At 52.5% G+C, this 11791-nt stretch overlaps 1 protein-coding gene across 13 annotated transcripts in view; it reads right to left on the bottom strand.

Annotated features, from left to right (window-relative positions):
• ARHGEF7 (Rho guanine nucleotide exchange factor 7) overlaps positions 1 to 11563 on the bottom strand; it is a 61896-nt gene extending 50333 nt beyond the window's left edge. For 4 of the 13 annotated variants that reach the window (XR_003682585.2, XR_003682587.2, XR_003682586.2 and 1 more), the window contains exons 1-2: positions 11392 to 11563; positions 1998 to 2086 (exon numbers count right to left, since the gene is read on the bottom strand). Coding sequence is in view for 8 of the 13 variants with exons in the window: in XM_028497506.2 (XP_028353307.1) it covers positions 1998 to 2086; positions 11392 to 11500 (198 nt within the window). In the remaining 5 variants the exon portion in view is untranslated. The remainder of the gene's footprint in view (positions 1 to 1997; positions 2087 to 11391) is intronic. The other 9 variants (XR_003682588.2, XR_003682589.2, XM_028497505.2 and 6 more) reach the window with 6 other exon arrangements.
• Between the last annotated feature and the right edge of the window lie 228 nt (positions 11564 to 11791).

Raw genomic sequence — 11791 nt, 5'->3', positions numbered from 1 at the left:
ACGGGAGAGGCCACAGCAGTGAGAGGCCCGCGTACCGCAAAAAAAAAAAAAAAAAAGAAGGAAATCTAAAACAGCACTGGTTACATTTCAGTATGGAGAGGATTACACGATACACAACGCCGAAGAAAACAACCCACCAGGGTTTCTAGACAAGCACGGCTACCTAGTTTTACAAAACACCCAATGGAAGCAGGGTTCCCGGAGACTAGCACAGTGCTGCTGGCACCAGTTCACACGGCACCGACTGCTTTCCTCTGATACGATTATCTGGACAGACACTAGTGGAAGATAAGGATCTCCCTTTTTGGAACATCACTGTGGATTAAGAGTGCCCTGCTCGCTGGAGCCCCCCCAACGTCTCACATAAGAACGCACGAAGAAAAGGCAGCTCCGTGAGTTGAAAGTTTTCCTCCTAACAAACCCTGAGGAAGCACAGGACACCACACATAACACATTCCACGTACTAAAAAGCAAATATGTGGGCAGAGCCACGTCCCAGGAACAAACCCCGAACAGACAAAGATTCAAACGTGGAGGGTTTGGAGAGCAGAGCTCAGCCAGGAAAGGCAGGCGCCCTGAGCCCTCGGGACGCAGGCGTGCTCTGCCAGCGGGGGTCGGAGTCCAGATGAGGCCGGTGAAGAGCGCTAACGAGAACGGGGACAGACCCGCGAGGCGGTGGAGAGATTCAAGGGAAGGAGGTGACCAACACGAGGAGAGGGGAGGCCACGGGCCACCGGGGGTGCGCTCAGCGGCCTGGCGCACGGAGACCGGGCAGCAGAAGAGGTACAGAAGTGAAGTCCTGCGAAGAGGAGGCCGCGAATCGGGGGCAGGAGGTGAGAGGAAACACCGACGGTGAGGGGTTCCTGCCGTTCTCTTCACCGCTGCGTCAGCAACGCCTTTAGCAGGGCCTGGCAAAGCGAGCCCCCGACAAATCCTTAAGAAATGAACGAGGGTCCCCAAGGCCAACTTGCGCTGCAAGATCTGGGGGCAGACGCGTAGGAGAGAGCTGAGCGCACAGCCCCAGGTCACTGGTTCGGGTCTGCACGACTCTGCACCATCTCTTCCTAAAAGCACCGGAGATGAAACGCTCATGATGAAAGGGCTGCTGCCAGGAAACACTCAGCAGCTGCTATTTTACTTCAAATCCTCAAAGGTCTCGTGACTCAGATTTATATCCCCGATCAAGAAAATAAAAAAAGATTGGGAGTGGGTCAAGAAATAACTAAATAAGTGCACACTGCCCACAGAATTCAAAACATAGCCAAGTTTAGAAAGTTTACCTTGCCGGCTTATCACACCAGGTAGATATATAGCGGCAATGTAAAATTTACCCAAATCGAGACTATCGTTTCCCATTTCCAGCAGATGGAACGGTTCAGGAAAAAGGAGGTTTGGATTAGATATTAGATTTAATGCCACAGGTACTTCTGAAGCTCACAAAGTGCTCAAGTTTCAAAATGCAGCAAATTTTAGGATTCTGAAACCCTTGTCTTCACTAGGTACAATGTCTAGACACTCTCCTCTAATTTCATGCTCCTTGATATATATACACACATATCAATCCCAGGAAAGACTACGTTAACATACCAAATAAACTAGAAACTGTACTGATCTGGAAAACTGACGATCTACTCCAAATATGAGTACAATGGCATTTGATGCACATAAAACCTGTAAATCACATTGTGCACCTGTTTAACAGCCCATTGTTGAAGCTCTGTAGCCGTATGGGGAAATGATCACAATACCCAGTTATGCAATAAGAACAGGGTACTATTCCGCACATTAATACAAAAATATAAGAAAATTATAGAAATACAGAGGTCAGAAGGAAACAGAGCAGAACATTCACGGTGGTTGTGTCTGTGTGGCGGACGATACGTGATTTTTATATCCTTCCTCCCTCTCCGGGCACTTTACCTACATTCTACACGGCTCAGTTTTAGAGACATTCAAAAAAACAAGTTATTCTTCAAAAATGTTTTGCGATTACTCACCACATTATAATAGCTTTTGTTAATGGCAGTCGTATCAAATCCTTTGGGAGGGCTCCTCAAGGCTCCAGATTTGGGTGACACGGGCTTTTCTGAAATAAAGACGTAGGGCAGGTTTATGGCTCCACCCTAGAGGCGACCACACGCAGCAGCCCCGCGCGGCCCCAGCTTCTGGCCCGGCTGAGCCCCCAACCCAACGGGCGGCGGGACAGAAGCCCGAGCAGCCAGCGGGCCCCCAGCCCCATCTCCGCCGCACGGTCGGCTCCCTGAGCCCAGAGGCCTCCACACCCGCGCCTCCTCCAGCCCGTCCTCCCAGCCCAGGTTGAAACTCTGACAGACTATGCACCATTGCTGTCAGCGAACAAAAAAGAACTAATCTATAAGCTACACATGCAGCTCAGGCGTGCAGTACGGGTGAACTGTTAGGCCCACAGCATCAGAGACAACGTTGGCAGACACGTAACAATATTCAGACATCAAGACCCACGGGCTGGCCTGTATTTGGAGGGATCCAGGTCACTGAGGATGCAGACGTCCCTCTAAACAAGGGTAACAAAGAAGGAAAGCCACCCCACGCAGGGCAACAAGAAAAAACCACACTGCCTTAGGAACCTCCACACCAGGGACCAGGGAAGCGGTCACGGTTACTGCAAGGATTCAAGTACTGAACATTACATGGCTTTCATCCAACTCCATTCAAGAGAGATTTATTCAGAATAGGTACTGAAGAAGTGCTTGCCAACTGATTCCTTGGCACTGTGTGTGTGTGTGTGTGTGTGTGTGTGTGTGTCTGTCTGTCTGTCTGTCTGTCACTGAGGTTCTGTGGGGTGCGTCTATCACTGGTTCTCCAAGGCTACTGAGGCTGGATATCAGAGTGGGGCTGGTGGGGAGGAAAGGAGGAATTGTGATGAGCACTGCCTGGGGGCCTCGGTTTGTACAACCCCCTTCCTCCCTTGCCTCCTCTGCGGGGTCCTGCTGTACACATGGCTGCCGGTGCCCCTCCGGCGTGTTAGGTAAAAGGATGCTGAGCACACCTGTCCAGAATCTCTCTCTTTGGGCAGCATTTCCCTCCCACCCCAAGCACTCCTGAGCTCCGGGTCCCTAATTCCAACTGCTCAATATCTCCATTATCTTCCCAGCAACAGAAACCCCCAAAAATGCCCAAAGCAAAACGCACTGTCTTCAGCTGTGGGTCCCCCTCCTCCTATGGAGCTGTTTACCTAAATCTTCTTTCAATGCCTCACTGTAAGGGTTTTGCAAACAGCGGAAAATAACGAACAAAACAGAAGGTGTTATTCCTAGTTGAAAGAATTCTCTCTGCCCATGGGATGGAAGCAGAACCCCACAGGAAATAAACTGCTTCTAAACCATGAGAAATACAAGGAGGAAAGCCAATCTAGTCTAGCTAACACGCTTTGCTTCCCAGTCTTGTATCTGCAGCTAAGCACTTAACTGTGGAAGAAAAAACTACGACGTTTCCAGCTGAAGAAAAAAATGCCTTTTCATCTTTACAATCTGCAATCTGGGGGAAGCATGCACAACGACAGAAAAGGGAGGTGGCTGAAGCCTAAAGGACCGCCCCGGGGGGTCATAAACAGCGCACGGAGGAAGACACACAGCAACACGGGCGCAAGCAAGGTCACTTCACGAGAATGACTTGATCTGCTTTAAATTTTTTTAAAGCAGATAACTTGCCAACTGCCTCATTTTACTTAAACTTAAGACATACCTCGCAACATCACGGTTAATACAGTGCAGTCAATTTACTACGGGAACTACAAGGAAGAAGTTTGTTCAACAGCAAGCTTCAATCTACTAATATCCTATAAAAATAAGGGGCAGGCAGAAGAGACCCAGACAAATCAAGGTTTCAGTCCAAAGAGGCTGTCTTTTCTCCCTCAGAAAAAGAAAGCACACAATGTGCTGGTCGCTAAACGGAAACTTCTGGGCTGGGAGGTGTCACGAACACGTGCCCAAAGCCTTGGGTCCAGACGCTCAATGAGCTGTCACACGAAGGAGCCGCCAACACGCCCCCTGCAGAAGGTGCAACTGCCGCCGTGCCACCTGCGTGCCACCTGCGGGAGACCCGGGAGGGCAGCGCTGGCTAGCGCTCCAGGCCCAGGCTCCAGGGACAGTCGTCCGTGGTGGCAGGGCGAGCAGGCTCGCGGGACCCCTGCGAGCCTCAGGCGGCCTCTAGCGCCTCCACCAGAAAACTCTGAAGCGTCACTGCAACATAACAGAGGCCAAGTCATGGCCACGCATAACAGAGGAAAATGCACAGGAAACATATTAGAGAATACTCAGCCTTCCCAGTATCCTAAGAAAAACAGGACATTGTTCTGGCCCATCCAACGGCTAAAAGAGATTCCACTCGCTGGGACGAGGGCGGGGAGCCAGGAGGACAGCACAGCGCCACCTTCCAGGGCCGAGGGACGCAGCACGTGCCCCCTTTCTCGCAATAAATGTTACAAAACGCCACTAACAACAGAAGCTAAACACAGATGTGCTAAAAGAAGAGGGGGATGGGGACCACCCCCGCCAGGTGCCAAAAGTAAAGGAGGCCGCAAAGCCCTGGCGGTGGTGGGGGTGCCCCGGGGCCGGGCTGCAAGCAGGGCCGCTACAGGACTGCCCCGACCCACCGGGTGGCGCTCTGCTGACCCGCACGGCTAATGAAAGGAAAAGCCTAGAGACTTCCGTCCGCCAGCCAGAGAAGCAGCTAGGAAGTGTGCTGGCCCCTCAGGGATGGGGGACACAGCCTGTGAGAAACCAAACCAAGCCTGACCCCGCCAAGCGTGCGATCCAAGGCCACCCCATCTCCTGCAGGACCACCAGGATTCGCCAAGGGCAAGAAAGCTCTCTGGGAGCCCTGCCCTGAGGAAGCCAATGTCAGCCGCCTCTGTAGGTACTTCTGCAACCCAGGGTGCAGAGGTACCCACTGAACAGCCATCCATGAAAGAACAATCCATAAAATCAAGCACAAGCTCATGAAGAAGGAACCACCAAGAGAGTGTGAACAGAAAACATACGAGGGGACCAGTGCCCGAGACGTCGAAATTAACAGGATAATCTAGGAGGCTGTACGGCAAATGTGCTTAAGATGCCTGGAAGGAATTGGGGCCCCAATGAATTAAAGAGGCATCATGAAAATGAAGAACATCCGGAAACGAATGCAACAGCTTCCAGAAATGAACACGACGGTCGCTGAGACGAAAACCTTGGTGGACAGGTGAACAGGGCAGTGAGGAGGAAACCGGGGAGGGAAAGATGTGAGGAACGGGCTCCAAGTGAGCGTGGCCCAGTGAGGCGCAGAAACGCAAGTACGAAAAGCGGATTAAGAGCCACGGAGGGTAAAATCTAACCAGATATTCAGGAGGCAACAAAGCAAATGAGCAGGCAGCGTTACCTTCCAGAAACGGCAAGTCCGCGCGTCCCGGGCTAGGGCAGCACGGCAGCCCTACGCAGCCACCCCTCCACCCCCGGGGGCGGCCCTGGCGCCGGCGGTGCTTCCAGAGGCAAAGGCAGTCAAACCCCGGCAACCTCAGGACCCAGCTCTCACAGGCTCTTCTCCGCCTCTTTCTGGAAGGGTAAGGGCCCCCTCTCGTCTTCCCTCATCTCCCCCGCCTCTCGTCTGAAGGCTCCACAGCCCTGCTCTCTGCGCCGGTGACGGCCCTCCCGCCAGGCTGTGTGCACTGAGCCCTCGGAGCCCCCGGGCGACGCTCAGCCCTGAGGACAACCCCAGCGCTGGCTCCCGCTTCTGAGTCCCCACCGTCTGTCACCCGGCCTGGAGACCAGTCTCCCTCCCCCGGTCAGGCGCTCGCTCTCCAGGGTTAAGCCCCACGGTCACTGGTTTCTGTGCTGCCAGCTTCCTCGACCCTGTGCTCCTTCCTACTGGCTGTCAACTGCTGAGCCTCCTCCTAGTTCATTTAGCGATAATCTGCCCTGGTGGGCTCGCCTGAACCTCCGTCTGAGCCTTTGTTACAGAGATTTCCGAGCGCGGCGCAGGAGTGGGGAGGACCCCCCACACGTGTGCCCCCGCTGAGCCTCACAGCTACCAGCCCCCGGCTGCTCTCACACCCTCTTCCCTCCTGGACGCCTCCCAGCAAAGCCCAGCACCGACACTTCCATGTCCACCCTGCCCAGAGGGGCCACCTCTGTAACTGCAACCCCACCATCAGGCACACCTGACAAATTCGTAATAACTCATTAATGTTATCTGATGCAAGTCCATATTCAAATTTCCCGGTCCCTCACAGCGTGACTTTTGTACTTGGCTTATCTGAATTAGGAACCAAACAAGATCCACACCGCGCATGGGGCTGCTCTGCCCTAAGCCGCCTTTATCCTCTCAGAGCCCCTCCCCTCTCTTTACTCAAGGCCAGCAGGGAGCGCAGGGCCCCGTCCCCTTCCCCATCATCCACGCCACCCTATTTTCTATTCAGGGGGCCTCAGGGAGGCTTCCGGACTTATGCGTAGACAGTCTGTTGTTTTTTCACCGTTTTTCCCCCCGTTCCCACAACAGTGGCCACTCAAGTGAATATCTGTCGAATGGACGTTGGCTGTGATTTTAGAACCGAGTGCAATTGTTAACAACCTTGGAGTATGAAAAACAGAATGCAAAGGTGGAAAAAGGTCAAGGGTAAGTCCTCGTGTCACAAAGCGGGGCATCAAGAGATGACTGTCGATGTCCACGGACACGAGATAAAGGATACCGCTTAGCATTCCTGATAAAGGGAACCAACAGGAGAGAGGCAAAGGGAGGACAGCAAGTCAGAGAGAAAGTCTGCAGGACACAAATCAGGCAGAGAAGTCCCCACACAGGAAGGGGCTGCGCGGAGAAGGCGGCTCGTGGTGGGGGGCCGGGGTCTCCCAGGGGTGAGGGCCAGGAGGCGGGGAGGGGGAAAGAGACCTCTGCTCGTCATCTCATCGGCTCTTCTGCCCCACGCGCTTTGCTTCTGCATGCCTGGATTACTTTCAACATACTATCTTACGAATAAAACTTCTTTAAAAGAGAGCATCTCTATTACTGAAGACTATGGACCCTGACCCCAAACTGCTACAGGACAGTTGACCCAGGGGTGCGTCCTTGAACCAGGGGGTGTTAATCACGGTCACCGGGACGCGGCCACGCTCACAGAACGCGCCCTACAGCGCCCAGTAACATCGGTGTTCGTGTGAGTGTGCGTGTATCATGTTACTCTAGAGGGACACTCACTTCCACGTTCCAGAACAAATTACCAACCGCCCAACCGCAGGCCGCTCTGTACACAGGTGAGGTTCCCCACACGCCCCAGAAGGGCCAGGCTTGCATTTCATACTCTCCCCACCCAAAAAACGTGCATCAGGGACAGAGAGCGTGGAGAGGCACAGCCCCATCCCGGGTGCCTTCAGAAACGGAGCGTCACGCGTACCCATGCACACGCACGCGCCCAAACCCATTCCATGCCGAAGAAGGGGGTGAGGGCAGAGGCTTTTCCCAGCCACACAAATGAAACAAGCTTCTGTGTCACCCTGTCCCTCTCCCTGCACAGGTTATATTTCTATCAAACACTCTGCTCTTTCACAGCCAGAGTAATAACTGCGTCCAAAATCCAGCTCGCGCTTCACATCACTTTGGAATGCCAAAAATAGACAGAAAATACTGGAAAATGAGAAACTTAGGAAGTGGCAGTGCGAATGCTCATTAAACATCACACGAGTAGCAAGTGAGAGTCATTTAAGTTCCCACATCACTGCCAAGCACGGCTCACGACTCAGCACTCCAAGCTCACCCGATCCTAAAGGAACATTTACCAGAAGTGCCTTCACTGTTCACTGATGAGAAACGGGAGAAAGTAAACTCAGCGCGTCAGAAATAACCACTTAAAAGAAACCTGGTGCCTGAGGTGCACACGTGACCCGGGACTTGGGAGCGTCCCGAGCCCACGGGTGCCCCCGGCAGCGGCCCAGCCAGGGCGGGGCTCACGTCCTAACTCACGGGAGAGCCAGCGCCTCCGCGTTCCCTGAAGGAGAGCAGCACCCGCGCCGCTCACTACAGAACCGGCCTCCCAGCTGCTTTCCTTCCATCTCCCTCGAATTTAAGAAACTGTCGCGCGCACGTGTAAAATACACATCTACATCTGTGTGAATAAAATGAGTTTCACATATTCAGGAAGAATATCCAGTGCGTTTGCAGCAAAATGTGAAATATCCTCAGGCAGACTCTTGGAAGAGATCTGTCTTCCAGGAGGGAGTATTTCAAACAAGAAACCACACACAGGTCCAAGACACAAACACGCAGGGTGAAGCCTGACCAGAGCACTGCCACCTCCGGCCACAAGGGGGACACTCGGGAACTCGCCCGGAGACACGCAGCCCAGGGGACATCACGGAGAAGGAATCTCAGCTTTGTTTATTCGATAAAAATATTAGTAAATCAAATCAAAATTTAACGCAGAAGAGAAACTCACCGTTTAAAGGAAGCTGGTGTTTGTCTTTGGTAAGGAAATGACCCTGACATGATGGCTAGCTAGAGGAGTCTGTATGTTGGGACCTGGCACATTTTCTTTACAGAAAATTAAGCATTAATGACACTGAATTACAACATTTATGCTAAACTTGCTCTTTCAAAAAGGAAACCTATTCCAAAATCAAAAAGCCACAGTAATTACTAAAAAAAAAATGCAATACAGAAATGTTACTGTGATCCTAGAGTTTCACTCTCAACTGTTACAAAGTGATAACGGTAAAAACATGGTTTCACGTCTTTCCTTCTCAAATGCCCACGTTTAAAATCAGACGGGGACAGCTTTCCTTAGAATATGCTGAAGTAACCTGAGGACACCGGGATGGAAACTTACTCCCAGAAGAGGTTATTCCTTTGGTTCAACAGCCAAATAAAGAATACTTAGCATAACAGATCACCAATTTAAGCAAATATGTCATTCCCTATATTTTAAAAAACAAACAGGAAAAAAAGGAAAGTTTTCAAAGTTACTTGGGTTTCAGTTTGGTATGAAAACTAGGGATTTCATGTGACCCCTGCAAACAGCCCTTGGACGACAATGCAGTTACGCACGTATGATTAAAGGGGGTCTCTCTCTCTCCCTCTCTCTCTGTCTGTCTCTCTCTGTCTCTCTCTCTGTCTCTCTCTCTCTCTCACACACACACACACACACACACACACACACACACACACACAGAAACACAGGATTAAGACACAGAAATAGGAATTTTAGACAGAACAAAGTGATGCAGTCACTCCTGATGCAGGTAATCACTCATAAACATGCAATGGCTGGTTCTTCTTAGAGCCTCATCTGCCCCCCTCACCACCCCCGGCTCTCAGCCCCAAAACCCCCTTCCGAAAGTGGGGCTGAGAGCAGAACACTCATGCCAGGCTGCTAGACGCTCAGAGGCCAAGAGCTGTGAACAACCCGCCACCACAGATGACACTGACCACACTCACACATCCACCCGAAAACAACAGACGGCACTGACCACTGTCTCATCCACCTGAAAACAACCCTCTGGGACTATCTTTTCAGTGTAATTTTCAAAGGTTAACTTTGGAAACTCCATGAGGAGAAATACCTGAAAAGGGAAAATTCATTTGCACTCATTTGCACTCTATGGTGACTCAAAATCAGACCAGAATTCCCAGTTAAATGAGTTGTGCACAGCAAAATTCAAGAAGCCCAGATTCAACAGATGTCTGCACAATCAGCAAGTTCCACTCTTTATGGCTTGCCCCACCACCAGCCCTGTGACGCCCTGAGCATGTGCCCGGCACCAGCCCTGTGACCCCCTGAGGACGTGCCCCACCACCAGCCCTGTGACCCCCGAGGACGTGCCCACCACCAGCCCTGTGACCCCCTGAGCGCGTGCCCACCACCAGCCCTGTGACCCCGAGCGCGTGCCCACCACCAGCCCTGTGACCCCCGAGCGCGTGCCCACCACCAGCCCTGTGACCCCCTGAGGACGTGCCCACCACCAGCCCTGTGACCCCTGTGACCCCGAGGACGTGCCCACCACCAGCCCTGTGACCCCCTGAGCACGTGCCCACCACCAGCCCTGTGACCCCTGAGCACGTGCCCACCACCAGCTCTGTGACCTCTTCTCACTGGTAAAGAGGAACACCACGGCACCCCCACCCCCTCCGTGACCCAGCACCCTCCTGGAGAGGGTCCAGTGCTGCTCTCTCTATCATCCCTCGAAGAAGAATGAATCACTCGGCCTGCCCCAGCCCTCAGGCTCTAGGGCCGGCACCGGGGCTGCCCCGCTGCCCCAGGACTGACTGGTAACTACTGGCAAACCCAGCCAAGCTGCAGACGGAGCCACATTTTCCAGCAGTCACGCCCGTAAGCCAAGGCAACACTTCCCAGTCAGCCTGACGGCAGTGCCGAACCCTCAGCTGGTCCTACACACGGACAGATTAAAAGGAGGGTATTATGTGTACCCTATGCCCTGAATACCCCAACAGTACTTATCCTCTGGAGCTGCGGTGAGGACTGAACTCACAGATAAAAAGCACTTTCTACAGGAACCAGAACATAAAAGCTTGGCTATTATTGCTAACAGTATTATTATGATAATGAAAAAATACTGCTTTTATTATCAACAGTAGAACGATATCAACTATAGAAAAAGAGCAACGAGATACCACTTTACACCCATTAGGATGGCTATTATCAAAAAAACAAAACAAAACAGAAAACAACAAGTGTCAGCAAAGATGTGGAGAAACAGGAACCCCTGTGCATTGCTGATGGGAATGTGAAATGGTGCAGCTGCTGTGGAAGCAGCGCAGCAGTTCCTCAAAAACTGAACAGAGTCACTGTATGAGCCAGCAATTCCACTCCTAGGAATATACCCGGGAGAACTGAAAGGACTCAGGACAGACATCTGTACACCCATGTTCACGGCAACATTATTCACAAGAGCCAAAAGCTAGAAACGGCCCAAAAGTCTAGGAACAGAAGAATGGATAAACAAAATTCGGTTGTGAAATAAAACACATACACATATGTACTGGTCTCTGCCCCCGGTTCCTGGCACGAGGCTCCTGAAACCCTTGGAACGTCCTGACGAGACCACTGGGAGCATCTTCTGTTCTCATGCTAGGTCTCTGACCCTGTTCCTGACACACAGCCCCTAAACCCCTTGGAGTTTCCTGGGTGACAGGAGCGCCCTTTGTTCTCATGAGGCGACTCCAGGTGGGCTTCTGGATGGCTCCCGGTCACCACAAAGACCAAGCCATGACTAGAAGCTCGGAGCTTCCAGCCCAGCCCCGCCCCGCCCCGTTCTCGGGAAGGAAAGAGGCCTGCAGGTTGAGTTAACCATCCCTCACGCCTCTGTGATGAAACCTCCGTAAAATCCCAACAGCGTGGGGTTCAGAGAGCTTCCAGGGTGGGGAACACACCCATGTGCCAGGAAGGTGGCAGCCCAACTCCACGGGGACAGAATCTCTTGCGCTTGGGACCCTTCTGGACCTCGGCCCCTGTGCCTCGCCTCTCCATCCGGCTGCTCATCTGTGTCCTGAACCGTATCCTTTCCTACGGGATAAGCCAGTAAACCTGAGGCGTGCTCCCCCCGACTTCTGTGAGCGCTTCCAGCAAATTATCAAACTCTAGGAGAGGGTCACAGGAACCCCGATTTACAGCCAGTTGGTCAGAAGCCCGGGTGACAACCTGGGGCTTGTGGCATATGAAGTGGGGTCAGTCTGTGGGCCTGAGCCGTCAACCTCTGACACTAACCCCAGGGAGATGCTTATCAGAAGTGAACTGAACTGTAGGACACCCAGCTGGTGTGATCCCGTGGTC

The sequence above is a fragment of the Physeter macrocephalus genome, chromosome 13 (assembly GCF_002837175.3).
Source record: "Physeter macrocephalus isolate SW-GA chromosome 13, ASM283717v5, whole genome shotgun sequence".
In the NCBI taxonomy this organism is placed as follows: Eukaryota; Metazoa; Chordata; class Mammalia; order Artiodactyla; family Physeteridae; genus Physeter; species Physeter macrocephalus.
The sequence above is the reverse complement of the archived record's forward strand: the minus strand, read 5'-3'. Positions and strand labels throughout refer to the sequence as shown.